Source organism: Vespula pensylvanica, chromosome 1 (genome assembly GCF_014466175.1).
Source record: "Vespula pensylvanica isolate Volc-1 chromosome 1, ASM1446617v1, whole genome shotgun sequence".
Taxonomy (NCBI): domain Eukaryota; kingdom Metazoa; phylum Arthropoda; class Insecta; order Hymenoptera; family Vespidae; genus Vespula; species Vespula pensylvanica.
The window spans coordinates 13,777,791-13,803,292 of NC_057685.1; the positions used below are offsets into that span (position 1 = coordinate 13,777,791).

General features: G+C 30.4%; 5 protein-coding genes and 1 long non-coding RNA gene across 9 annotated transcripts in view; 4 read left to right on the forward strand and 2 right to left on the reverse strand.

Annotated features, from left to right (window-relative positions):
- LOC122631085 overlaps positions 1 to 6,651 on the reverse strand; it is a 91,580-nt gene extending 84,929 nt beyond the window's left edge. Inside the window, exons 1-2 of the long non-coding RNA XR_006327616.1 lie at positions 6,420 to 6,651; positions 1,865 to 1,938 (exon numbers count right to left, since the gene is read on the reverse strand). This is a non-coding gene — a long non-coding RNA (uncharacterized LOC122631085). The remainder of the gene's footprint in view (positions 1 to 1,864; positions 1,939 to 6,419) is intronic.
- On the forward strand, positions 81 to 5,842 carry LOC122631038 (maltase A3-like). 2 transcript variants are annotated; one of them, XM_043816235.1, is made up of 11 exons: positions 81 to 263; positions 1,394 to 1,741; positions 3,168 to 3,347; positions 3,447 to 3,604; positions 3,685 to 3,822; positions 3,917 to 4,122; positions 4,199 to 4,394; positions 4,471 to 4,925; positions 5,027 to 5,167; positions 5,241 to 5,444; positions 5,487 to 5,842. In XM_043816235.1, the coding sequence occupies exons 2-11, from the start codon at positions 1,567 to 1,569 to the stop codon at positions 5,797 to 5,799; spliced, it is 2,166 nt and encodes a 721-aa protein (XP_043672170.1). In that variant the 5' UTR covers positions 81 to 263; positions 1,394 to 1,566; the 3' UTR covers positions 5,800 to 5,842. The 2 variants fall into 2 exon arrangements, with proteins under 2 accessions (XP_043672170.1, XP_043672161.1); XM_043816226.1 differs by having other exon boundaries at positions 5,241 to 5,842.
- Positions 6,652 to 8,798: 2,147 nt separating the features above from the next.
- LOC122627729 (neutral and basic amino acid transport protein rBAT) lies at positions 8,799 to 12,605 on the forward strand. Of its 2 annotated transcripts, XM_043809123.1 has the most exons (10): positions 8,799 to 9,047; positions 9,736 to 10,114; positions 10,220 to 10,464; positions 10,628 to 10,753; positions 10,837 to 11,063; positions 11,157 to 11,340; positions 11,436 to 11,662; positions 11,989 to 11,994; positions 12,173 to 12,322; positions 12,400 to 12,605. In XM_043809123.1, exons 1-10 carry the CDS (start codon positions 8,799 to 8,801, stop codon positions 12,482 to 12,484), a joined length of 1,878 nt encoding a protein of 625 aa, XP_043665058.1. In that variant the 3' UTR covers positions 12,485 to 12,605. The 2 variants fall into 2 exon arrangements, with proteins under 2 accessions (XP_043665058.1, XP_043665069.1); XM_043809134.1 differs by lacking the exon at positions 11,989 to 11,994.
- Positions 12,606 to 13,003: 398 nt separating this feature from the next.
- On the reverse strand, positions 13,004 to 14,527 carry LOC122627737 (JNK1/MAPK8-associated membrane protein). Its single transcript, XM_043809175.1, has 4 exons — positions 13,750 to 14,527; positions 13,477 to 13,646; positions 13,331 to 13,407; positions 13,004 to 13,242 (listed from the first exon to the last, which is right to left on the reverse strand). The coding sequence occupies exons 1-4, from the start codon at positions 14,193 to 14,195 to the stop codon at positions 13,027 to 13,029; spliced, it is 909 nt and encodes a 302-aa protein (XP_043665110.1). The 5' UTR covers positions 14,196 to 14,527; the 3' UTR covers positions 13,004 to 13,026.
- Positions 14,528 to 14,589: 62 nt separating this feature from the next.
- On the forward strand, positions 14,590 to 17,316 carry LOC122627734 (BRCA1-associated RING domain protein 1-like). Of its 2 annotated transcripts, XM_043809149.1 has the most exons (9): positions 14,590 to 14,901; positions 14,990 to 15,175; positions 15,266 to 15,452; positions 15,587 to 15,667; positions 15,755 to 15,951; positions 16,043 to 16,258; positions 16,344 to 16,453; positions 16,536 to 16,654; positions 16,751 to 17,315. In XM_043809149.1, exons 1-9 carry the CDS (start codon positions 14,831 to 14,833, stop codon positions 17,117 to 17,119), a joined length of 1,536 nt encoding a protein of 511 aa, XP_043665084.1. In that variant the 5' UTR covers positions 14,590 to 14,830; the 3' UTR covers positions 17,120 to 17,315. The 2 variants fall into 2 exon arrangements, with proteins under 2 accessions (XP_043665084.1, XP_043665095.1); XM_043809160.1 differs by lacking the exon at positions 16,043 to 16,258 and having other exon boundaries at positions 16,751 to 17,316.
- Positions 17,317 to 19,251: 1,935 nt separating this feature from the next.
- On the forward strand, positions 19,252 to 25,226 carry LOC122632983 (protein masquerade-like). Its single transcript, XM_043820345.1, has 11 exons — positions 19,252 to 19,410; positions 21,245 to 21,621; positions 21,709 to 21,736; positions 21,829 to 22,313; positions 22,390 to 22,578; positions 22,736 to 22,856; positions 22,932 to 23,117; positions 23,196 to 23,457; positions 23,723 to 24,000; positions 24,078 to 24,232; positions 24,586 to 25,226. Exons 1-11 carry the CDS (start codon positions 19,305 to 19,307, stop codon positions 24,751 to 24,753), a joined length of 2,355 nt encoding a protein of 784 aa, XP_043676280.1. The 5' UTR covers positions 19,252 to 19,304; the 3' UTR covers positions 24,754 to 25,226.
- The last annotated feature ends 276 nt before the right edge of the window (positions 25,227 to 25,502 follow it).

Here is a 25,502-nt window from a genome sequence, read left to right on the forward strand (position 1 = left end):
AATATTATTTTCTGTTTTTTTCTTGTTGTTTTTTCTTTCTTTTTTTTATATGTATATATATATATATATATATATATATATATATATATATAAGCAAACGTGATGTATAAAACGCGATCTAAAATATAAAAAAAAAGTTTTTCTTCTTTGATACGTGTTCGGTGATGAAATAATTTAATAACTGAAATTGATTCAAGTGAAATGACTATTATTTCTAATAATTTCAAACTGTCCCAACTAAACGTCATTTTGAAATTCTCAAGGTAAGTGAAATTTCAATCGTATTTCATTTTGTGAATACATTGTAATATACATGTCGAAATATGTAAATGAATTATTGTCGACTTCGAAGGAAGAAAAATATTTTTGTGTAAAGCTATTATCGCATGACATCGTGCTCGAATGAGAATAGAGCAGAATCGTTTGCGTCAAAACGACTTAGGAAGAATGCCAAGATCGAGAATGCCAAGTGAACTTCGTCTTAACAAGCGTGTCATCTTATATGCTTGCTTTTTTACTACCGTTTATTGCTCCTAACTCTCTATCTAGTTAAAATTGAAAAATGTTTAACTAAATATTATTCGTATAATGATAATCGTATAGAATAAAAATAGGATGTTTTTGAGATATTAATAATTTAAATATAAAGTTATTCTATTGCTATATCCTTACATATTCATTAATAAATATAAATGCAAGATTTAACGTTATTATAACGATAATCAAATAAAACAAAAATAAAATGTTTTTAAAACATTAAAAATTCATATGGATAAATAACTCATTGTTATATCCTTGTCTATTCATATAACTTTTAACGATCTAATTTGCATGCTTTTCTATTATTCTGATATAAAAAATATATTTGTCATATCATTGGAAATATGAAGTAATAAATAAGTAATAAGCAAGATAAACTAATCATTCTGTCGGCGATATACGATTACGGATTGAATTCCAGATAAAAAGTTTCCCTCGACCTGATATATTCTTGATTTTATTACACCTATACTTTTAAACTTATAGAGAGTTATGAAACTACAGTAAATTTGAAAATTAAATTCGGTAATTTTGAACAGCTTGATATTAAAGAGACCCAAGAGAATCTTTTTAGATCTATATAAACGATATAACGAATTAATTAGTTTCATTCTATTATAAAAATCTAATCGATGTTTGTCATTATTTAAATGATGCATTAAGATTGATACCTAATAACACGTGTCTTTCGTTTTTCTTTTCTCAAGCACTGAAATATTCTCAACGATTTCGCGTTTTAAATAAAAATACATAGGTACATATGTATGTACCACAGTATATTGGTTTCATCGATAAATAATCTCTAATATCGAAAAAAAAAAAAAAGAAGGAAAATCCATTTTTCGTGTTACAGACAGGTTACAAAGCAGTCCATCGATGATTAGAACTCGAAGATCAGAACGATAACGTCCGATAAAAAATCGATAATTTGTGTGTGGAAAAAAAAATAAAAAAAAAAAAAAGAAAAGCAGAAAAACATTTCATATACAGACAAATTTCACGTCAATCCTACAAGAAACTATAACTATGTCGTACTCAATGTGCATGATATTACGCTTTATTTTACTCTTGGGAGTTTTGACAAGAGAAATAGAATGCGTCGATCTCTCAGATAAAGAATGGTGGGAAACAACGCTCGTCTATCAAATCTGGCCAAGAGGATTTCAAGATAGCGATGGCGATGGCGAAGGCGATTTGAAAGGTATGTATGTTATATACGTGATATATGTATATTATTTTTTCCACAATGGAAAAATTTTTCGGTTTACGAATTAAAAAAAATTATGACCCATATATTTCTAAAGCAAATATAAGTCTTTCTTACCGTACTCGAAACTTTCATATCGAAGGAACTACAAATAAAAAGATGAAGTAACCTTCTTTCGAAATCTGCTGAATCTGAAAAAAAAGAAAAAGAAAAAACGTTATAATTAATTTAATTTCGAATGTATATTATCAAAGAAATCTTTGTTGTGATCAACTTTTTATCGACATAGTAAAAATGACCGATTTCAGCGCCTCCACTTATTTTCCTAATGACGAGCTCTACCTTACCGACAAAAGAAACTTTTTATGATCTATCTTCTATCGAAGAATCAATCGTTTTATAACGATGTACTAATTATTATATATTATTAAATCTAAATTTGTAATTAAACAATTCAATAACATTTATATTGATAAAAATAATTATTAGTAATGTTTATAAAACAAGCAATATATCAATTATTTGAATCTCGATATATGAGCTTGCATGTACACATTCTTACTAAAATTATCATCTGTATTATATGCGTAATTCTTACAAGATAAAGATGTTGTCACTTTGAAGTCTCGCAGTGATATAATAAATCATCAATAGTCGAAAAATACTTAAATAAATTTAAATGTTCGAGCTATATTTATTTTCAGTAATTATTATTGGGTAAACGAATTTTTTATTCTTAAAGGACTTTACCATGAATATACATATGTATGCATTAGGTTTATATATCGAGTCATAAAAGTTCGCGGTTTTTCTTTTAATTTATAAATTTCATTCTTAAAATGAAACACATCTTAAAGTATATATGTACGATATACAACATATACACACGTACGTATGTACGTATGTATGTACGTATGTATGTACGTATGTACGTATGTTCGTATGTAGGTATGTATACGTTATTAAAAATTTCGAATGTACGAATATTATTCATAATTTGATTTATTAAGTCCTACTTCTTTTTATTTTACCGTTATATATTATATATCAAATGAATTTCAAATAAAATCTTTTGTATCATTGACCGACGAAATTTATACAATAAAAAAACTTTTATCCTTTAAGAAACCTATGATTCAAAACCTACGTATTGTAATAAAATGAATATCAGTTTCTATAATTACCACTCCTAACAAAAAGATTCTCTTTTATCGATTTTATCCTGCAAATTCTTCAAGAGCTTCAATAACGGATCCATCCATCACCGGCCATATTGCTTCCTTTTCTTCCTAGTTAATTTAGGCGCGAAATTTTAAAAAGATGAACTTTAACCAATACACTTTTCGAAATTCTATTTATAGAAATTTCACAAAGCGATTATGTATTACGAATATATTATAAATAATTTTTTATGTTACAGGCATTATTAATAGACTTGATTATATTAAAGAACTTGGAGTCGAAACAATATGGCTTAATCCAATTTATGCATCTCCTCTAATAGATAGTGGATATGATGTTTCTGATTATATAGATATAAATCCTTTATTTGGAAATATTACAGAGTTTTATACATTGATAGAAGAAGCACACAAACGTGGTATGTTTCTATCTTATTTTATTTTTCTTGAGATATACATGTGCATGATAAATCTCTTCATTTTTACTATATAATGAACATTTTTAAACTATCTTTTAGAATTGAAGGTCATGCTAGACATAATACCAAATCATTCTAGCGACGAACATCGATGGTTTTTATTATCTATGCAAAATTTTAAGCCTTATAATGATTACTATATTTGGGCAAATGGATCTGTAGATGAGAAAGGTAATGAGATACCACCTAATAATTGGGTAAGTATAGTTCAAATAAATTATTTAGAAATAATACTGTAAAATAACAAACAGATAACAGGATAATATTGCTTAACTAGGTAAGCACTTATGATAAAGAAAAGGAAGGATCAGCATGGACTTGGAATGATGTTAGAAAACAATGGTATTATCATAAATTTCACGAGAAACAACCAGATCTTAATTTACGAAATGAAAATGTCATTAAGGAATTATTGGTATGGTAAAAACATAACATTATTTACATGGCATGATCAAGTAAAACTGTTCACTTTACAAGTAAATAATAAATGATATTTCTTCATGTAACAGAATATTTTGAAAATCTGGTTAGAGAGACATGTAGATGGTTTCCGTATTAACTCAGTACCATATTTTTTTGAAGATAAAGCATTACGAAATGAACCATTTGTGGGAAGTGGTAATTATACTTCTGGACTTAAAGAAAGCATTGAACTTCTTTATGTATTTCGTGCTTATATCAACAACTGGATAGAAAAGAATAATGCAACTTCAAAGTAAGTTGTGTTCCCTTTTCACTCAGTTTATCTCAAAGCGATTTAATCCTAATATAATCACAAATTTATTTTTCAGATTGTTAATAGCCGAAACATATGATTCTAATCATAATCTTATAGCTTATTACGGTAATGCTACACACGAAGGAATTCCACCTACTAATACACTCTTCATCAATCCTATTCACAATAATACAGATGCTGATTATATAAAAAATGTAATAGATGACTGGTTTCAAATTTTACCAGAAAATGCAAGCACAAATTGGATGGTAAGGAAAATAATTGATTATAAACTATAAAATAGTTTTAATTATAATTTAGAAAATAAGTTTTATATCATTGTAGCTAACTAATCACGATTTCTCGAGAGTTCCAACGAGAATTGGATTAAATCGTGTAGATGGACTTCATATGCTTAGTTTACTTTTACCTGGACAAGCATATACGTATTATGGTGAAGAGATAGCAATGTTAGATTTAAAAATTCAATGGGATAAAACGATTGATCCAATGGGTTGTACTCGGACAAAGGACACATACGAAAGTTTTTCTAGAGATCCAGCAAGGACACCTATGCAATGGAATGAAAAAGTATCTGCTGGTTTCTCCACAAATAAAACAACATATCTTCCTGTACATCCTGAATACATCACTAGAAATGTGGAATATCAAAAAGCCCAAGAACACAGCAACTTAAAAACCTATAAAAGACTAGCCGAAATTAGAAAAGAAATTGTTTTTACTCATGGAGACTACGAACTTAAATCTACAAATAACAACAACGTACTTATTTTAAAACGGTTTGTCTATTCAAAATTATTAAGGACATACACACACACACATATTATATATATATATATTCATGTATGAATTCTACTTCATAATATATATTTATATGCAGATCATTGCAAGATCATCCTGTATATATCGTTATTGTAAATCTATGGATTCGTCAAGAACAAATAAATCTGGCATCTCTATATCCAGATATAGATGACAATTTAGAAATTGTAATATATTCAAGTAATGCCATCTATACTACGTGAGTATATAGAACAAAGAACAATATTTATAAATAGTTTATTGAAATATATAATGTAAACTTATTTTTTCAGAGACACTGTACCAAAAAATAATATTATGCTTACTGCAAATGCTGCATTAGTATTAAAAGGAAAGGAAACATTAAAGAGTACAACTTCAACTACATCTACTCCATCTATTACATCTACTACAACTATTGTGTCTACTATTTCTACTATTCCTGCTTCTAATAGTTCTATTACGTCTACTATTTCTACTATTCCTGCTACTAATAGTTCTATTACGTCTACTATTTCTACTATTCCTGCTACTAATAGTTCTGTTACGTCTACTATATCTACTAAATCTTCCACAGAAGAGAATACTTCCACAATTAATACTGTTACATCAACTGTTACAAGTACTGTTACATCTTCCATAATTACAAATGGTACAACAGAATCTAGTATATCTACAACCAACATGCAATCCACTTCAACTCAACCAAATATAATTTCGTCTACAAGTTCATCAGAAGATAATAGAGTAAGCTCAACGAAAAAGCCAAACAGTTCAGAAATATCCAGTACTTCTAAATTTATCTTGATATTCAGTACAAGTTTTATTGTTATAGTATTATCTGCGTTTTAAATTATCTTATAACAATACTTAATAAAAAAAAAATCAAACATAATACTGTTTTCTTACGATTCTAAACATTCAAACTTATAATTTCTTAATATTTAAACGTTTCCAAGTCAACGAGACACAATCCACTATAAGATGAATCATATCGAGTTAATAAAAGAAGATTCAGCTGTGATTTATAAATTGACTTCATCATCCAACGTATACAAGAGCATTAACAATACGATAAAACAGTTGAAGATATACGTTCGTTTAGAAGAGAGCAAGCAAGTTTATCGTGCATTATCGCGAAGAGTAATAGTTATGAAGATTTTTTTTTAAGTCGTCTAAAATAATTCTTTATCAAGTATTCTAACAGATGCAATAACAGTGAACTCAATTTTGATAAAATTAGAATTTTGTCGGAAAAAACAATTTGACGAAGTAATAAACTTGACAAGCGCATAAATGTTTAATCTCACAAAGATTCGTTTCCCGACTAAGAATATTTCTTTTCTGAGGATAATGGATCGTTAAAGAGGTAAACACGAGTGATCGTTTACTAACTTATCTGTGTATTTACAAGAAAACAATGAAAATTGGCTACAACAAAAATACGTCATTCGTGTTAATTGGATACTTACGAAAATCGGCCATGGCATGTATTATCTATAATAATAAATCGTTTGTTATCCCGAATGAATGAAATTTTTCAATGTACGTACTTACATTTATACAACCTTCTTCTAATAAGGTGAAGATTTCTATATACTAGTTCAATAAATGTATAAATGTATATATACACATCTATGTACATACGCATTTAACATACTAAGTTTATCCAGTCAGTATTCTCGTACTAATAACCTGGCCAATAACGTATACGTATGTATGTACATATATATATATATATATATATATATATATATATATAATTCGTCTTGTGTTGTTAGTTCGTTGCTGTAATCCTACGGAGAAACATCGAAACTAAAAGTATAAAAGAATGGAAAACGACGAAAAGATTTATTTTTGTTATTACAAACAGCTTTACGATAGTATAAATATAAACATTGTCAAACAATCAAAATTAAAAGGTACGTCAGTCGATCGCTCTTTTTTTTCTTTTTTTTTTTTTTTTTTTTTTAAACTTAGTAAACACATTTCATTTACTATATCTTTCGCAATTACGATAGTACTTGTTTATTTTGCGAATGTAAATACTAATAATAATAATATTAATAATAAAGAATTATTTTCCTTTTCAGACCGGCCGAACAATTATAACGTTACACCTTCTTGGATGAAAACACGATTATGTTTATTTTGGATGTTCTGGATAGCACTTTTATTAGCTCTCGTAACTTCTATATTAATGTATTGCTGTTTCTTATTACCGACATGTCCTAATTCGATAAGAAATATTAAACGAAACGTAACAAGTTTCTTGAATATTTAAATTAATGTCTCGAAATCTCCGAATAAAGAAAACTAAATACACTCGCACACGCGGGAAATAATTCGAAAGATTTTGGAATTATTTATAAAACGGATAGTAGATAAGAAGATGAAGAGAAATATTTTCAAAAGGCTTATACATATATTATACGTATAAAAAATTTTTAATGTATTACGTATAATCGTTGATCGAAAAGAATTATCTAATAACAACGAAGTATTTGAGTGAAACTTGATCAGTGAAATACGTGGTAACAAAAGATGTCAATATTCCAGTCAAAGATTTATTAAAAGAAACAAAGACATCAAGAATACAAGACTGTTACAGTGATTAACTTTTTTTTCATACTATAAGTAGGAAGCACGATACTATAATCGCTAGGAGGTTAAATCCTTGATATATGCGATCGGATTAAATACAAAAATAAATCAAATGTTAACGTATAATGACAGTCAAAGATATCTATAAATAAATACAGAATAATAAAATAATTATTACATTAAATCGATACGTTTTATATATATATATATATATATATATATATATATATATATATAATCTTAATCCTTCTTAACTTATTATAATTTTTCCCAGGATCAGTTTATTTATATATGATTTTATATACAACATTTTTGTAATCTTATCACGAATCTCGTTTAAAAAAAAAAAAAAAAAAAAAAGTCAAATGTGGCGCCTTTTTATAATATGTTTGAAGCAGTCGTTTCGATAAAAATCGATAAATGCAACATAGTATGTAGTATGACACGAATTTATGAGTCGAAATCAGAGCAACGTACCGGAATAAAGTACCGGAACTAGTCATCGTAAAACCCCGAGTCAATAAAATTATTGAATTTTTTTCATTTGAATTTTTGACCTATATCATTATATATTCAATAGCAATATAAAAAAGAAAGAAATTTTTAACGACGAAAAATTAAATTAACAAGCGAAGAAGAAATTTTCTTTTCAAATTTTCAAAATTTTTATCCTTCGAATAGTGGGGGAAAAAAAAAAACTGAAAAAAAAAAAAATGCACAATAAAAGAATATGCCAGCCCTGCGATCGTACGTGATCACATCGTGTTCCATATCTCGATTAAATTTGTATTAGTACTAATGTAGAGGTCAAAAGTGAAAGAAAGACTCGGGAAAAAAATCGTTGAATTTTTGACGACATAGAGTTGCGCGAACGTGTCTTTTGATCTCATTCGAGGACTGCGAGTGGATGCTGCTGGTGGTGTAAGCACTAAGTACGTTAGAAATTTCTATTCATTTGATCGATAGACCTAGATAATTTTTTATTGTTTCTATCCTGAAAAACAATCTGTAAAAGGACCAACATTTTATTTATTATTTCGTTTTCGTTCATTTTTCTTTATAAATGCAATAATAATACGAATTTTGTAGATCGAATTGCGAGTTTGAGTTGAGCTACGCGAAATAAGAGAGACAGCGAAAGTTTGGGGTAAGTACAGTGTAGACAAAGAATTCTGTTTAAATAGACGAGTTCGTTTACGTTCTACGATATACATACACTACGTCCTTGAAAGAATCGTTTCGTAGCTATGGAGAGTGGGAGACAGGATTTAGATAACGACGAAATGAAAGAATCGTCTCGACCATCTTCAGTCGTTCCAACGTACAAGTCTGAGTCGGATGGGAGTACTCCGGTTTCCTTTGATCAACAATTAAAATCTCACGAATTGTTAACCATGGGAAAACAAAATGGGGGAGAAAGTGATCTGGACGATGGAACGAAGGAGAGAATGCTTACGGACGAGAGTAAAATATCGCCTACTAAAGATGCCACAGAGGTATTATATATTGACGCCATCTTTTTTATTTTATTCTTTTTTATTCCTTACTTTACGAATTTGGTACGGATTTGTTGTTGCTTTCACGCGTATTTTTTTTTTATTAAAGATCAAAAATCGAGAAATTGTTCATTTATATATTATGTCGACGCGATGTGTAACATAAGGTGGTTACAAAAATTAATCTCCGAGAGATGAGGATAAACTGCAGAATAATTCTTTTTTTTTTCTGTTTACGATAACGTATAGATATATTTTTATAATACAACGTTTCTTTGTATTTCGAAGAAATTCAGATGAAATTCATGTAGGAAAGTATGGATTTTCTAACACGGTTTTTACCATGACGTACTCGCAATATCGTCATGGATAGAGAATTACGAAGATATTCTTCTTTCTTTATTATACGTATTAGCCTTCTTTCATAAAATTGAAAATCTTTTTCTGATTGCGTCATACCCCGTATTTTTTAAATCTATTTTATCGAATGGAATACTATCTTTCGAAATAATTCGTTAAAACCAATAATTATCTATAAATGAGATTGTTTAATTTTGCAAAGCAATAAAACGAGAAGCAAGAAATTTTCGAAGTTACGTCATACTTACACTTAGTGAAATATATTTGAATTAACAATTTATCATTTTTGTCATTCTTGCATGAAAATGAAAATATTTTTCGTTTATAGGTTAAATTTATATCGGAAAATGGAGATGCAAAAATCGATATTGAAACTGCTAAACAGACACTTTCTGGAATGGGGAAGGAAGAATTGATGAAATTTGCTAATGATCCATTTTGGGTTCGTTTAAGATGGTTTTTATTCATTAGTTTTTGGGTATTATGGATCGCTATGCTTGCTGGTGCTATAGCTATTATTGTAATGGCACCAAAGTGCGTAGCACCAAAGCCTAAAAAATGGTGGGAAGAAAGTCCTATTGTTCGATTACAATTTTCTGATACACCTAGCAAAGATTTAAAAGGTTTTAAATCTCTTCTGGATGAATTAAAGGAACAACATATAAAAGCAATTTGTTTACCATCAATAATGAAAGGAAGTTTAGAAGGTATAAACAAAAACAACTACTAAATGATGTTTGTTATTGATATTCAATTAAAAATATATAACATAGGTTTTTATCTATATTTGTATTATTACTTATGGTATTTAGGGCATACGGATAATTTCATGGAATTAGATCCACAAGTAGGTGATATGGGTGATCTAGAAGATCTTGTTAAAGCTGCAAAGGAAAGAGATCAATATCTTATTTTGGAATTAGATCCTAATCATTCTTCTATGAAACACTCTTGGTTCGAACAATCTGTTAACACTAAAGATCCTTACACAGATTACTATATTTGGGCAGATGGAAAAACTACTTCTGATGGTAGAAGGCAACCTCCTAATAATTGGGTATTATATTTAACATTCTTGTAATCATTTGAATGCTATACATACCTATGAATGTTTTGTAAACATATTCTTTCTATATATGGTTATTTGAATACTTTTTGGATAAAGAATATTTAATTGTACAAAAATCTTTATAGTTTCATAACAATTTATTTTAACATAGTTAAGTGTCAATGGAGGATCTGCCTGGGAATGGAATGAACAAAGAGGTCAATATTATCTTCATCAATTTAATAAAACTCAGCCAGATCTAAACTTTTATAACCCAACTGTGGTACAAGAATTTGGAGTAAGTTATTTTTTTAATTGGCAAACGATCTTGGGTGAATTAATATGTGTAACATAAATTTATTTTACTATTGTATTATATAGGATATTTTGAAACATTGGTTAAAATTGGGAATTAGTGGTTTTCGATTGGCAAATACTCAATATCTGACAGAAGATTCTACTTTGCGGGACGAATCTCTGAGTACAATACCAACTGAGATTGATAATTATCAATCATTGGTACATGTATACACTCGAGATCGATCAGAAAATGCAATAGTTTTAACAAAATGGCAAGAAATAGTTTACAATGAAACTAAAGGACAAGGGTAATTATATTTAATATTTAAAAACGAAAAGAAATATATTCATATAATATTATATATATTTCATATGATGAATTTCCAATAAAATGTCCACAGCTTATTTGCATTACAAGATGATATTGGAGCAGATATCTTAGAAGTTTATAATGAAAAGAAGGCATTAATTAGTCTTCCACAAAGTTCTCAATTTTTAACAACAGCAAATGCTAGCATAAATGCAACTACTTTGTATAAAGGTATTAAACAATGGATAACTATTTCATCTTGGCCTGGATGGGATGTAAGCATTGTTAAAATAAACAGAAATATATCTGACATAAATGCTTTTTTTTTTTTTTGTTTCTAAGAAAATACATTAATATTTATTTATTATAGATAAATGGAGAACAATATAGTTTAAGACAACGAATGGCAGGTGATATAGCTGATAGCATAACATTAATGTCTATGCTTTTACCAGGAACACCTATTCTTAGATTAAATGATACATTATCTGCTAAAAATGCATTTGCAATATTAGCTAAAGCTCGAACAAGTGCGACGTTTCTTTATGGAGAAACTGATCCTAGAGTCGTAAATGGAAGTGTTTTTGTTTATACAAGGTAAGATCTTTTTAGATAATTATTTAATATATGTCAATATTCTCATATTTTATACTTATCTAATATATATATATAAAATGGTTAAATGTTTAGTGATAAATTATTAACAAATAATAGTAATATTAAAAATAACTACTTAATAAATCTACAAAGAATAGAGCAATTGGTTGTATTCACATGGTGACATAACACAAATTGATCCATTTAAAGTTCAATTATTATGTCCAAATTTATTCTTTACATTGATATAACTGATAATACCTTCATATAATAAACTAACCAAAGATTAATTTACCTTGTTTCATGTTTCCTTCTATGTGTCACAGGAGTTGGTGAGTTCACTAACATACTGTTTGCATTTCTCTGCATGTAATTTCCAGTAGATCTTTTATCTAATATATGGAATTTTGATTTATTTAGTTTAATAGTAACATGCATGAGTTGGTTAATGTAATCAAAAGATTATTAAATTTTTATGAACATCAGTTCTATTTTTTAATGAATTTTTAGGTTAAAAAGTGGTAATCCAGGATATCTAGTAGCATATCAGAGTGAAGAATATCCTACAATTATAGATTTATCATCTATACCTGGAATATCAGAAGAAGTAACCATACTTGCATATAGTCCTAATTATGCTCAAGATGGAGATGCTTTAAAGTAAGTATACGTAATCTAAATAATATTCTAAAACAAAATCTTACAAAACAGTACTAATTTATTCATTGATTTTTCAGAACAAAGCTACCTTCAAATATGATACCTATATTACCTAAGAGTACATTGATTCTAACTTTTGTACCTAAGGATGATGTAGAGTAATATTATGCATTTAAACTCGCTCATTATCTATATATGAACGTAATTATTTGTTTTATGCAAATGATTTGCTTGATGTTAATTACGACTGATATATCATTAAAAAGCGTGGCAAAGTATTAAAGAGTTGTATATTTTTTTAACTCTATTTTAAGAAATTTCATAAGAATTATTTAATATTACTTAAAAATAATTAAGTAGAATCCAACTTTTATTTTCATATGTATATTTAAAAAGTGTCAAGTGGAAATTTAAATTATTGACGAATGATACACGGTAAGTCTTTATTCAACAAAAAAATTTGCTTTAAAACTAATTATACAGCAACTTTATCTTATTACTTTATTTTTGTATATATACAAAATTTTAGCTTAATGAAAAAAGCAATTTCAAATAGTCAATAATAACATATTAACAAATAATTATAAATAAAATTGAGATATCAAATTCTAGAAAAATAAGAGACTGTTTGATAATCAAAAAAAAAAAAGATATTTACACCTAGGATTAATATTGTTTCACTTAATAGTTAAAGCATATATTTTTTATTGTATATCAAGTTTATGTGGATCAGTAAATCTTGCTGTGAAAATATAAAACAATGCAGGTAAAGGAACCAAGACAAGCATTGCTGGATGAATACTAATACCACGTAACGTAGCAACAGCTACTACTCCATAACCATGTAACAACCAATGACCAAGTATTACTATTACATTTTTCACATCTGAAACTGAGCTAAGTAATAGAGATTTCATGGTCTGTAAAAAATGAATAGATTAGTATCAATAAAATATATATCAATATATGATTATCAAAGTAGATAAAAAAGTATATAAAGTTGTTTACCTGATTTAATTTGAAAGCAAAATGTGCTGCATTTGATAAAACTGACAAAATAATAGTGATATAAGGAAATGAGTAATCTGCAAAATATATAATATTAAATATTTTACTAATTCACTAGAAAAGACAATGATTTATTCTTTATTTACATATAAGACCTCCTCCAACAGCATGTAAAAGTGCTAAAATAGGATAGAAATATAGGGCAGCATATATTGAAAATTTTCCATGTTTTGGTAAGAATTTTTTTGCTATCATTGGCCTTAGAATCAGCATAATAACTATGCCAAGAGCATAAAAAACAAAAACCATGGTATATCTAAAAGATAATAAGATATAAATTAATTTATATGTACATAAATAATTCTTGATGAAAGAAATCTCATTGAAAGATTAAAATATGTAATTAAAATGTTACTAACAAAGGATATACTGCTTCTTGAGTACAATGTAAAGTTGTTTCATAGTTTGGACTAGGATTATGTAGTAGTGTATACCAGTCTGAAAGACGACGTGTTCTACAAGATCTTATTTCAAATGTACCAATAGGATCAGTTAATTGTAAAGTAATGAGGGATGCACTCAAAACTTCAAATAATGCAGATAGATGCAGTGCTATGACTTCTTTAGGTATATTTCGTCTCATCGAAACGCCATCAATGCAAAACCAATGTAAAACTAACGCTAGCAATGCCATGAATCCAAGGTATAACCAATCATAAAACATAGGCGTATCTTCACAAGGAACACAAGAGGAAGAAAGATTCGTCCTATATCCACGAGGACACGCACCACAGTCACTCCAATTTCCATTTACTAATAATTCTTTTCCACAATAGATACCAGGACATCGTGTAAAGTAATTCATATTTTAATGTTTCAAAATTCTTTAACACATATTTTTTACAGAAGGTAAATTTTACATAGGCTTAACGTAAAACAAATATTTAATTTTTTTAAACAAAAAATATTTATATGTCGGTTCATATCTATTATTTTGGATTTGTATTATTATTTGGATTTCTATAAGATCATATTATCTACCGTTAGTTTAGAAGTATCAATCAATATTAACTGATGTTTAATTTATTTAGTATTTCAATATTACTGCAACGTCAATAATTTTTGTTAAATCCTCGTATAACCTTAAAATTGATAATACAACTTTGTTTTTTACTTTCGAAATCCATTAACCATAGACTATACGATACACTACGTACTTATGTACGTTATAGCTCGTAGTGCGCACCTATGCGGTCAGTCACTGGAATCATGTTCATTTAATCGATAGCATACGAAAGTTAGATTTTGATAATGGTTTCTTAATACGTTTTTTTAAAATATTTACTGCCTATATTAATGAAAAAAGTAGAATACGAATCAATTACGGAAGTTATTTTAAGATTTCTCTATTATACTGTTTGAATTATATTGTCATATATACGTGCTTGAACTAACGATTTAATATTTTCTTGCTTCATTCTTTTAACAAGAAATATTAAAATGGAAGTCTCGTGGACAAATACTCGCGAGAGTTTGAAAAATTTTGCGAAGACCCTAATATGTAGAAAATGGTAATCAATTTACACTTATTATAAAAGAATATATTATTATACAATATTAATATTTTTTCTATTTATTATTTTTATTTATTTTTTATAGCGGAAACAAACCGATAAATCCAGTCAGTTATACCTCTTGTGGACATTTCTTCTGTTCACACTGTATAGATAATTCAAAATGTTATCAATGTGGTATACCAGTTAGAATAAGTGAAATACGCAGTGATCATACAATATTAAGTCTTTTACGTGATTGTGACATTATTGCGAAAGTAATAGAAGAAAAGTAAGATTTATTCGTTCATTTTATATGAAATAAGAAATTATTTTCACATACTAATATTAAAAAAAAATTTCTTTTATATATTATTAATAGCAATTTATGGAGTGCACTTATTGATATAAGGAATATTTTACAAAACGAAGATGCGTTACCTGCTGATATACAAAATACTATTAGTAAAGAATGTAGTGTTGTTAATTACTTACTAAAAAACAATATTAAGAACATAAATAAAAGTAATCCAATGGGTGAAACTCCTTTACATATAGCTTGCATAAAGGTATATATAAATTTTACTTATAAGTATATATATATATATATATATATATATATATATATTTACTTATATATTTATAATATAAAGAATTATAAGTTTTAATACATTTGCATAAAATATATTTAATTCTTTTACAGGGACAAAAAGAAATAGTAAAAATTCTTCTTGAAATTGGTGCAGATCCAAATACAAAGGATAATGCTAACTGGTCACCATTGGTAAATTCCTTAATATAGCTTTATTTCTTCTTAAATGTAATCACCAAAATTATTCTATTTATTGACTTATCAAAATTTTGTTCTTAGCAAGAAAGTATAAATTTGGGTCATTATGAAATATGTGAGTTACTATTAAAGGCTGGTGCATTTACTAATTCACCAGGTATAGAAAATAGGACAGCTTTACATGAAGCTGTGATAAATAATAAAGTAGAAGAAGTAAAACTATTACTTCAATATAATGCTAATAAGGAAGTTTATGATCAATATGGTAAAAAACCTATGTATGTATTTATTTCTTTTTATAAGAATATATCTAACATTCAAGAATTTGATTGTTCCCAAGTTAATAAGATATAACATACACTTTTACAGAGATTATTGTTATTCTGAAGAAATGAAGGAAACTTTGCTAAATATAAATGTATCTTCTATTAATACAGAAACTGAATATGAGTTAAATAGTATTTTCGATCAAACATTCTATAATAATAATTTAATTGTATATTTATCAAATTTGAGTGAAATAAACAAAGAATTATTTGAAAGAGTAGTTGCAAAGCATAAAATAAAATTTATACGTAACTATAAGTATGTATAAGTCAGAATAATTTAACTCTTATATTTTCTAAAATATAAATGTATAATATTATTTTGATTTACTCTGATATATTAGGCCATGTGTAACTCATATAATAGTGGAAGTAAATGAACAAAATATTGCTGATCTTACCTATGATATTATGCTTGCTTTACTCAATGGCAAATGGTTACTGACTAGTGAATGTAAGAAAATTAATTGATAATATAAATTGAAACAATTCATTTATTCATACATTTATTTATTCATAATTATTTTTTTTTATAGGGGTTTCAGTGAGCTTAGAATTGTCGAATATACGTGAGGCAGAATTAGAATTATTTGAAGTCAGTGGTTGTCCTACTTTGGAAGTACCCAAACGAGCTAGGGAAAACGAAGAATATCAAGTGAATTGGATGATTTTTTATTTATATATTATTATTATTTTTTTTTAACAGGCTAATATATTTAATGTCCTTTAAATATTTTTCTTTTTTTTTCAGAATCCACGATTGTTCAGTCGATGTTCCTTTTTTCTTTCTCTACAAGCGAACGTCGTTTATCGTATCGGCGATATTAATTTAACGAAGGAAAAAGTGATAAAGTTGATAAAAGCAGGTGATGGAATCATCCTTAACAGGGAACCAAATCCAGAAGATATCAAAAATTTGAAGCAATATATCCCATTTCATGTTGCTCATAATCCTCATCATCCTTTGTACAAGTGTACACATTATATTATATATCCTGCTGAGACCAGTGAACCACTCATAATATATAATATGCCTCATCTGCGAAGTCTCCCTCTGTTATGGTTAATTGAATCTATAGAGAAGTTTACTTTACTTAATCCATCTTACATAGGCTTGTAAGATAACAATTATCTGTTTTACGCATTTCATTAAAAATCATAATTCACATTATTCCATTCGATAGACGTAATCCATATTATATAGAAATAATTTATATTATTCTATTCGATATTTAGATCTTATTTATATTTATCAATATTTATTGATATATAATAAATGTCTTCAAAATAGTTAATATAATCAATTAGTTTCTTATTAGTAGTCTATATTATATAGACATTATTTATATTATTCTATTCGATGTTTAGATGTTATCTATATTTATCAATATTTATTGATATATAATAAATGTCTTCAAAATAGTAAATATAATCAATTAGTCTCTTAGTAGTCTATATTATATAGACATTATTTATATTATTCTAGTCGTAGTATCTATACTAGTCTATTCGATGTTTAGATCTATCTGTATTTATCAATATTCATCGATATATAATAAATATCTTCCAAATAGATATAATCAATTAGTTTCTTATTATATACGTTAATATACTATTGTACATTAAAATGTAGACTATTATCCCCGCTTTCTCATATATACGAAATTCATAGTAAACATGCAGGTTGCATAGGCAATGATAATTTTCGAAGAAAAATATTGTACGGTATTATGTTGGTACATTTACGGATAAAGTACCGTTAGTTTTGTACATGTGTATTATACGCATTACACATTATGTGGATTGTATTATATGTACTACAAGATGTGAGGTTCACACAGATGGGCGGAGCAAAAGAATTGGAAGCGGAAGGGGCGAATCTGACCGAGAAGCAAAAAGTGGCGATAAAGAAGGTAAAAGAAGGGGAAAAAAATAGTGAAAGAGATTGAGTACCAATGAAGTTACACGCTACGAAAAAGAAAGACACGTTTCTTCGTAAACGTAGTGGTATCTCAAAGAACATAGTAAGGCCAAGAGAGAAAGGTCTTTGCCGCACACTCGTAAGGCTATCCACATTACGCGCGGTAGAATTTAAATGAATATATTTGCGTTTATATTGTGTATATATATATATATATATATTTATATTTATATTTAGGACATGTTTAAGTCCAAACATAAATTAAAATATAGCAAATCAAAATATAAAGCAAAAACTTTGAGAAACACGTTCCAAACAAATTAAACAAATAGTTTCAAATCGAGAAGAACAAATAGGTACGTACTTGCGTGAAAAGCATAATGCGTGATCATAAATATTACAATAAATCTAACATAATTAATATTCTTATTTTTATAGGTATTATCCCGAGAATATAAAAACATTATCTACGTGATACCATAATATCGTAGATAATTTATAAACTATCGTGAGAATACATTTCGTTTTAGAAAATAAAACAATTGTCACATTGTTTTTTTTCAATTGTTAAAAGAAAAAGAAAGTAGGAGTCTCATCGATGGAAGAAATGGAACAAGGAAAAAGAAATACGCGTCATAAAACGATTCACCATTTAAAGGAGTCTATAAAAATAGATTAAAGAAGTAGGAGTACCAGGGAGATGTTCGACGCCCCCTGTCAGCTACCCTTCTCTTCCGACTTCTCTCTCTCTTTCTCTCTCTCTCTCTCTCTCTCTGTCTCCCATTCTCTCTTTCGTCCTATCTATCTATCTCTTTTTATCTTTCCTTCCTCTTCTCCTTCGCTCTTCTTTGACCTTCTTCTCTCCGCAGGCTTCCTTATCCCCTCCTTTCCTTCTTCCGAATACTACTCCTTGAGGTCGGTCAGAGGCATCGTCCTTCTCATGTACTGTACCAAAGACGGTGGCATTAGGAGAAAGAAGGAGAGATAGTTCGCACCCTGACCCACAAGTGGGTATCGCTCTTCTTTCGCTCCAATCAGTCAGTCAGTCAGTCAGTCAGTTAGTTAGTCGATCGGACGGTAAAACGACGGATGCAGACTCACCGCGTTGTAATTATTTATCATCGAATTATTCGTGATAAAACGTTTATTCTACACGCACGTGACATCCTCTAGCGATAGTGTATTAAAAAACATTTCTATTTTCTTACCAATCTTTACGTTTTTGACGAAGAAGAAGAAAAAGAAGAGAAAGAAGAAGAAGAAGAAGAAGAGGATATACTTTAGAGATAAGAGAAAGTATAAAGAAAAAAAAGAAGAGATATATAATAAAAGAAGATATAGAAAAAGAAAGAAAGAAGAAGAAGAAGAAGAAGAAAGATCAAAGATGATACTAAGAGCAGCCCTAAGGGGCATCGTCCTTTTCGTTATACTCATTGGAAGATCGGTCGATGCTCAAGACGATGACTCTTTAGCCGGCAGCTTCTTATCAGGTAAATTCAAGTTTCTTGCGTTTTTCTTCTTGCCTCCTTCTACTTCTTTTTTAGATTCTAATAGAGATACTCGTCAAAGAGTACGCTCATATTCACGTACACGGAACATGTCATATCCGATCTCATTTTTACAAGCGGGAAAAGAAAGCGATTAGTAACAAATCCGGAACAACTAGAAATCTTTTTTTCTAATGACGAATACCTACGTTAAAGATCATGGATCATAGTACGTATTTATAACGACGTATCCTACGATGAGACAACATTCAAAGGTGATCGAGGAAATAAATAAATAAATAAATAAATAAAGAAAGAAAGAAAGAAAGAAAGCGAGCACAGAGTGCCTCTAGATACACATATGTACCAGTCGAGGTTTCGAGAAATAGAAATTCGCATACGCGCACGCGTATGCGGCGCACGCTTTTATAGGTAGAATCTGGAAGGATGCGACTGTCCCACTTAGGAACGGTATAGCGTGCTATGCGGATAACGTTCGATTCGTTGGCGGGTATAAAGACGGCTTGCCAAATGGAAAGAGTGGTATACGTGGACATATCTTCGATGATAACGAATATATTATAAATAATAGAAGGAATGTTAACAAATCTTAAAGATGTTCCAAGAATTTATTCAAGTATCGTAATTACCGTTCTCACGTTAGGAACGATAATAATAAACGATAAAATGAGCTCGTAGTCGATACCCTCTTGTAACTGATAACGGTTCTTAAACTACACGCTGCTTTATTTATTTCCTTTTTTCTTTTTTCTTCATTCAAGAAATAGCAAGAAGTAGATAAGTTGAACGAAAGAAAATGGAGTTTGGAGATTAGAGGATTAAAGAGCAGAGATACTTGTTACGATGATAGATGACGATGGTCCCGATTCGAAAGAAACCAATATTCGATGAGATTCGTGTGTCATAGTCGAGTTCGAAAAACTATTACGTTAGATACGACGAGAGGCACGTGTATAAGAGCCGTCTTTGGCTACACGCGACGAGTCGAAGCGCTCGTTAACTACCGTTATGTTTGTTTGGGCCGTTATGCCTGCCAAAGTGAAACCAACTGGCTTTCCTCGATACGTTGCGTGCGAATATCACGGATACTACTTGCCGTTTTCGTCCGTCACGTACGACTAAACGTCCTCGAGAATTATCTTTGCTAATTTTTTTCCTAACTTTCTTAATCGGGAACTTTTTGTCTTTCTTCTGAGAAGTGAGTCAATGAGAATAGCATTTGGAGATTTAAAGAAAGAGGAAAACGTAGGTTTTTCCTGGTCACGCTAACTAACAGCATAATTGTACGAGTTGACCGGAAGTTCCCTCGTTGCTCCTATCGCTTAACGGATCACGCGAGTTACTCTTCTTACTTATACCACTAAAGTACACGTACGACATTCCATTCCCAAGATGTACCTACATAGAATACATATATTTCATATATATTATATACATATGTATATATGTACTTGCCAAGTAAACGATCGAATTCCTAATAAAATAGATTTCGATGTAAACTATAGGATAATCGATAAAATATATTGGGAAATAAATTCCCAACTGGTCGTTAACTCCTCCCTACGATATCTAATGTCAAGATCAAGTTCAGTCATCCTTGACCACTTTGAAAGCCGATCGTAGAATTACGTATGCAGGAATTTCTTCGCGGCTCTTGATGTTCACACAGCTGCACCCGATATACAGTTACCTTTAACGTTGAATTTAGGATAGGGGAAGCACATGATACGATAGCATGGATAGTTCCTATATTTTCTTTTGTATCCTTTCCGAGCAATGTTTTCTTTTTAAAAGGATTCCATTTGAAACAACGTAGGTCTCTTGGATTCTATAACCAGCACGGCAAAGAGTGCAGATTGTCCTGGTGTTTGCGTGCATGCACTTGCAACCTTGATGTGCGACGAAGTACTCGAAGATGTTCAATGTCCAACGAGTAGCATGCGATGCTGTATCATCGAGCCGGTTAATTCTTCTTCTTCGTCGTCTTCCGATGAAAATCTCGTCGAGCAAACAACGACTCCTATAATTTTGTCGACTACGACTCCGTCTACGACGACGACGACGACGACGACAACGACGACAACGACGACGATACCGACGACGACGACGACGATGACGACAGCGGCAACGACGACGACGATGAAAACGACCACTACGCTCGCCTCTACCTCGATTTCTACTACAGCCAGTAAAGTGAGTTTACTGATACTATTTTTGATAAGAACGATATTCGATCATACGTAGTTACCTAATGGTTCAGATAATTAAATCTTTTTCTAGCAAAACGAGCCAGATGATAAATCTCAAGGTACGTTCTTCTTTCGTCGAATATTTATTTAAATATCACCTTGAAGAAAGAGAATTCGAAACGTTTCTCATTCAATTATCGTTCATTAACAGGAAAAACGTGCTCGGGAATATGTATGCCGGAAAGGATAGCCGATTATTGCGATGCTATACTCGCTATAGACTCTCTCTGCAAGTCGGGACACAAATGTTGCGTCACGAGAGATGCCTTTGGTGATTCTCCACCAGCGGAATTATTGGTGATCGATCGAACAAACACAAGTCGAAACAATACGTCTAACAAAAATGGTATGTCTTCTCAAACGAGTACGAGACCTGGTATTCACTCAACGAATCCATCAATGGCTACGACGACGACAACTAGTACAACATGGACGTCGACTAAACAACCGTCGACGGCAATTGCGACAACAACGAGTACGACGACGATGCAAACAAGACCAAAACCTACTTTGAGAAAACCGTGTAAAGGCGAATGTACCAGCGGCCTATATGCTCTCTTCTGTGATAACATCGATACAGAAGCTGATTGTCCAGGAGATGGATCTTGTTGCATTACCGAATTACCTGTTAAAGAGGTAGATCAGTTGATAAGAATTTTATTTGTTACTTGATTTCGAAGTTACACGAGTTTTATACAAGATCCGTGTTCAGGAAGCAACGACGACCGTCCGTCCGACTACAAGGCCTTCGCCTCCTCAACCTAAACTACCACCTTGCCCTGGTTTCTGCTTGCTGACAATCATGGCAGCATTCTGTGAACGACCAAACGTGATTATTGCTAAAACATCCACTTGCCAATCTGGATCGATCTGCTGTGACAACACGAAAAGTCCGCCGCAGGTGATTCTATTTCTTTTTTACGGTAAACCCCTCCTCCCCAAAGGAAGATAAGAGTCGAGGCAAGTAAAGATCTCGGAAGATGTACTATAAACCGAGCGTTAAAGAGACAACGATCTTTTCAAAAAGGAGACTCATCGACCGACTTCTTCCAAATTAGACTCCAAGACCACGACCGAGACCTACTACGAGACCAACAACCACCATAACTTTACCACCCGATCCACGTCCGGAGTGTCCTGGTTCTTGCATCGTATCCTACTTATCCTTCACTTGCTTCAGTAAGTAAACTTCATTTTTATCATTGTTCCTTATTAAAAAAGAATGTTCGTTTTCTCTCATCGACTGGTTCATAGGAAATGCAGAATTAACGAGTTTGTTCAAGTGCAAGAAACAGGGACATCAATGTTGCGCACCGAAATCATTAATCAGAGAACTTCACGGTGGAAATAGTAGTGAACCGATTTTGACTAATAGAAATGATACTTACAACAATATCGTTACGGCTAGACCACATACGACAGTCTTTGCTCCAACAGTTTGTAAGCGATCATATCTTTCATAACGAATTTTTTTTTCTCCTCTAGCGTTCTCTCAAAAACTTGGAAATTTGTTCGCAGACGAAACGACGACGATGACGATATCGACGACTACGAAGAGTCCAGTGTACAGTAAATATGTATGCGGTGTAAAAGGAACTTCTCGTGGCCCGATTCAAGCTCGTAGTTCCGAAAGAGTGGCTCGTGTAGTTGGAGGGGAAGATGCAGATGCCAACGAATGGTGTTGGCAGGTTGCTCTTATTAATTCTCTTAATCAGTATCTTTGTGGTGGAGCTCTTATCGGTACTCAATGGGTGTTGACAGCAGCGCATTGTGTTACAAAGTAAGTCGAAACATTTCTACATATATCACTTCTTATATCTCGTTGGTTTAATAAATAATGTCAGAATTTTCATATAAAAATTTATATAGAATAAAATTTTATATAGACAGAATTTATATGTAAATAAACGACGTTGTATCAAATATATTTAATGACATTATTTATTGGCTTTACTATTACTTAATATAATTATTATTACTTAACGATTCGATATAATTCCATTCGAATCTCCTTCGAAAATAATTAAAGTAAATTATATTTACAGTATCGTGAGATCCGGTGACGCGATTTATGTGAGAGTCGGAGATCACGATTTAACTCGCAAATATGGTAGTCCTGGTGCGCAAACGTTAAGAGTCGCTACGACTTACATTCATCACAATCACAATAGTCAGACTTTAGACAATGATATAGCTCTATTGAAATTATATGGCCAAGCGGAATTAAAGGACGGAGTTTGTCTTGTTTGTTTACCTGCTAGAGGAGTTAGTCATACGGCTGGTAAACGGTGTACAGTTACTGGCTACGGATACATGGGCGAAGGTAAAAACATAAACACGATGTTATCCATCCCCTCCTTTTATTATTTATCTTTGTAACATCGTATCTACGCTGTACAGCTGGTCCCATTCCTCTTCGAGTACGTGAAGCAGAAATACCGATCGTTAGTGATGCCGAATGTATCAGGAAAGTAAACGCCGTGACGGAAAAAATCTTTATACTTCCAGCTAGTAGCTTTTGTGCGGGTGGAGAGCAGGGTAATGATGCGTGTCAGGTATGTACACAGTCAATTAAATAATTAATTAATTAATTAAATGAGATTTACCATAATAAGATATATATGCTGTTCAAAACAATTAGTTAATTAGTTTTATAGCAAGCAACCAAATAAACGGAATGAAAAAAAAAAAAGAAGTGACCCTGTGGAAAACTGTGAATTGATTTTTCATCGTTTCATTGTACGCATTTAAATTTTAGAAAATATGTCATTTGTTGATCGGGTCGATGACTGCAATATAATGTTTTCATCTAATTGTTTTTGAACAGTGTCTATGTATATTTTTATATAACGATAATATTCATATATTTCATATATCTGTTAATATCCGATGTCATCGAACATCATAGGGTGATGGAGGAGGTCCATTGGTTTGCCAGGATGATGGCTTTTACGAATTAGCAGGTTTAGTATCGTGGGGCTTTGGCTGTGGAAGGTTGGATGTTCCTGGTGTTTATGTTAAAGTATCCGCCTTTATCGGTTGGATAAATCAAATCATATCGGTGAATAATCTTTAATCGTCTTATACATGTTACTGAAAGAATCCGAAAGAACTGAAACGTTTATTTATTATTAATAAAACGTTAATACACTTTGGTGCGCATTGCGTTGTAATATGTTTAACGACGTGGTGCACGCGTAACGAGGATGACGAATAAATTGTTTACAATCGTCGTCGGAAGCATTGAATGCCTGTGCCAAAAAATTATATTTTATAAAATGCTAAGCTAATTTTTTGTTATGCGTGCAACTCCGTGGGATTTTTGAATAATAAGTGAACAAGAGGCTCGATAAAAAAGTCCCCATTTTTTTTTTTTTTTTTTTTTTTTTTTTAGGCAAACTTTGTGTGCTCCATTTTGGCGCACTTATGACAATAAGAAAAACAATATTTTTCTAATGTCAACGGTCCAAGATAAATTTCTTTTCTGTGCGCTCATGTGCACGTGCATTAATAATTTAAATTTATTTTTTATGTATTAAAAAAGAAAAAAAAAAAGAAAAAAAAAAGAATAGAAATATAACGTACAAGTTATTTATTTATAGTAAAAATTGTCGGTAATATAAAATTATATATCAGTTTTTTCTTTTATATACCTTTATATACAATTTCTTTAGAGATACTATCTATTATTAATGTTATCTGTTTCTTTTGACGAATATTCCAATTACATAATGTAAACTAGCCATTTACGCTTATTATTACATCATGGAACGAATACAACTTCCCGTTGATATTCAGACATTCTTTATTTTTACAGTAAAATTT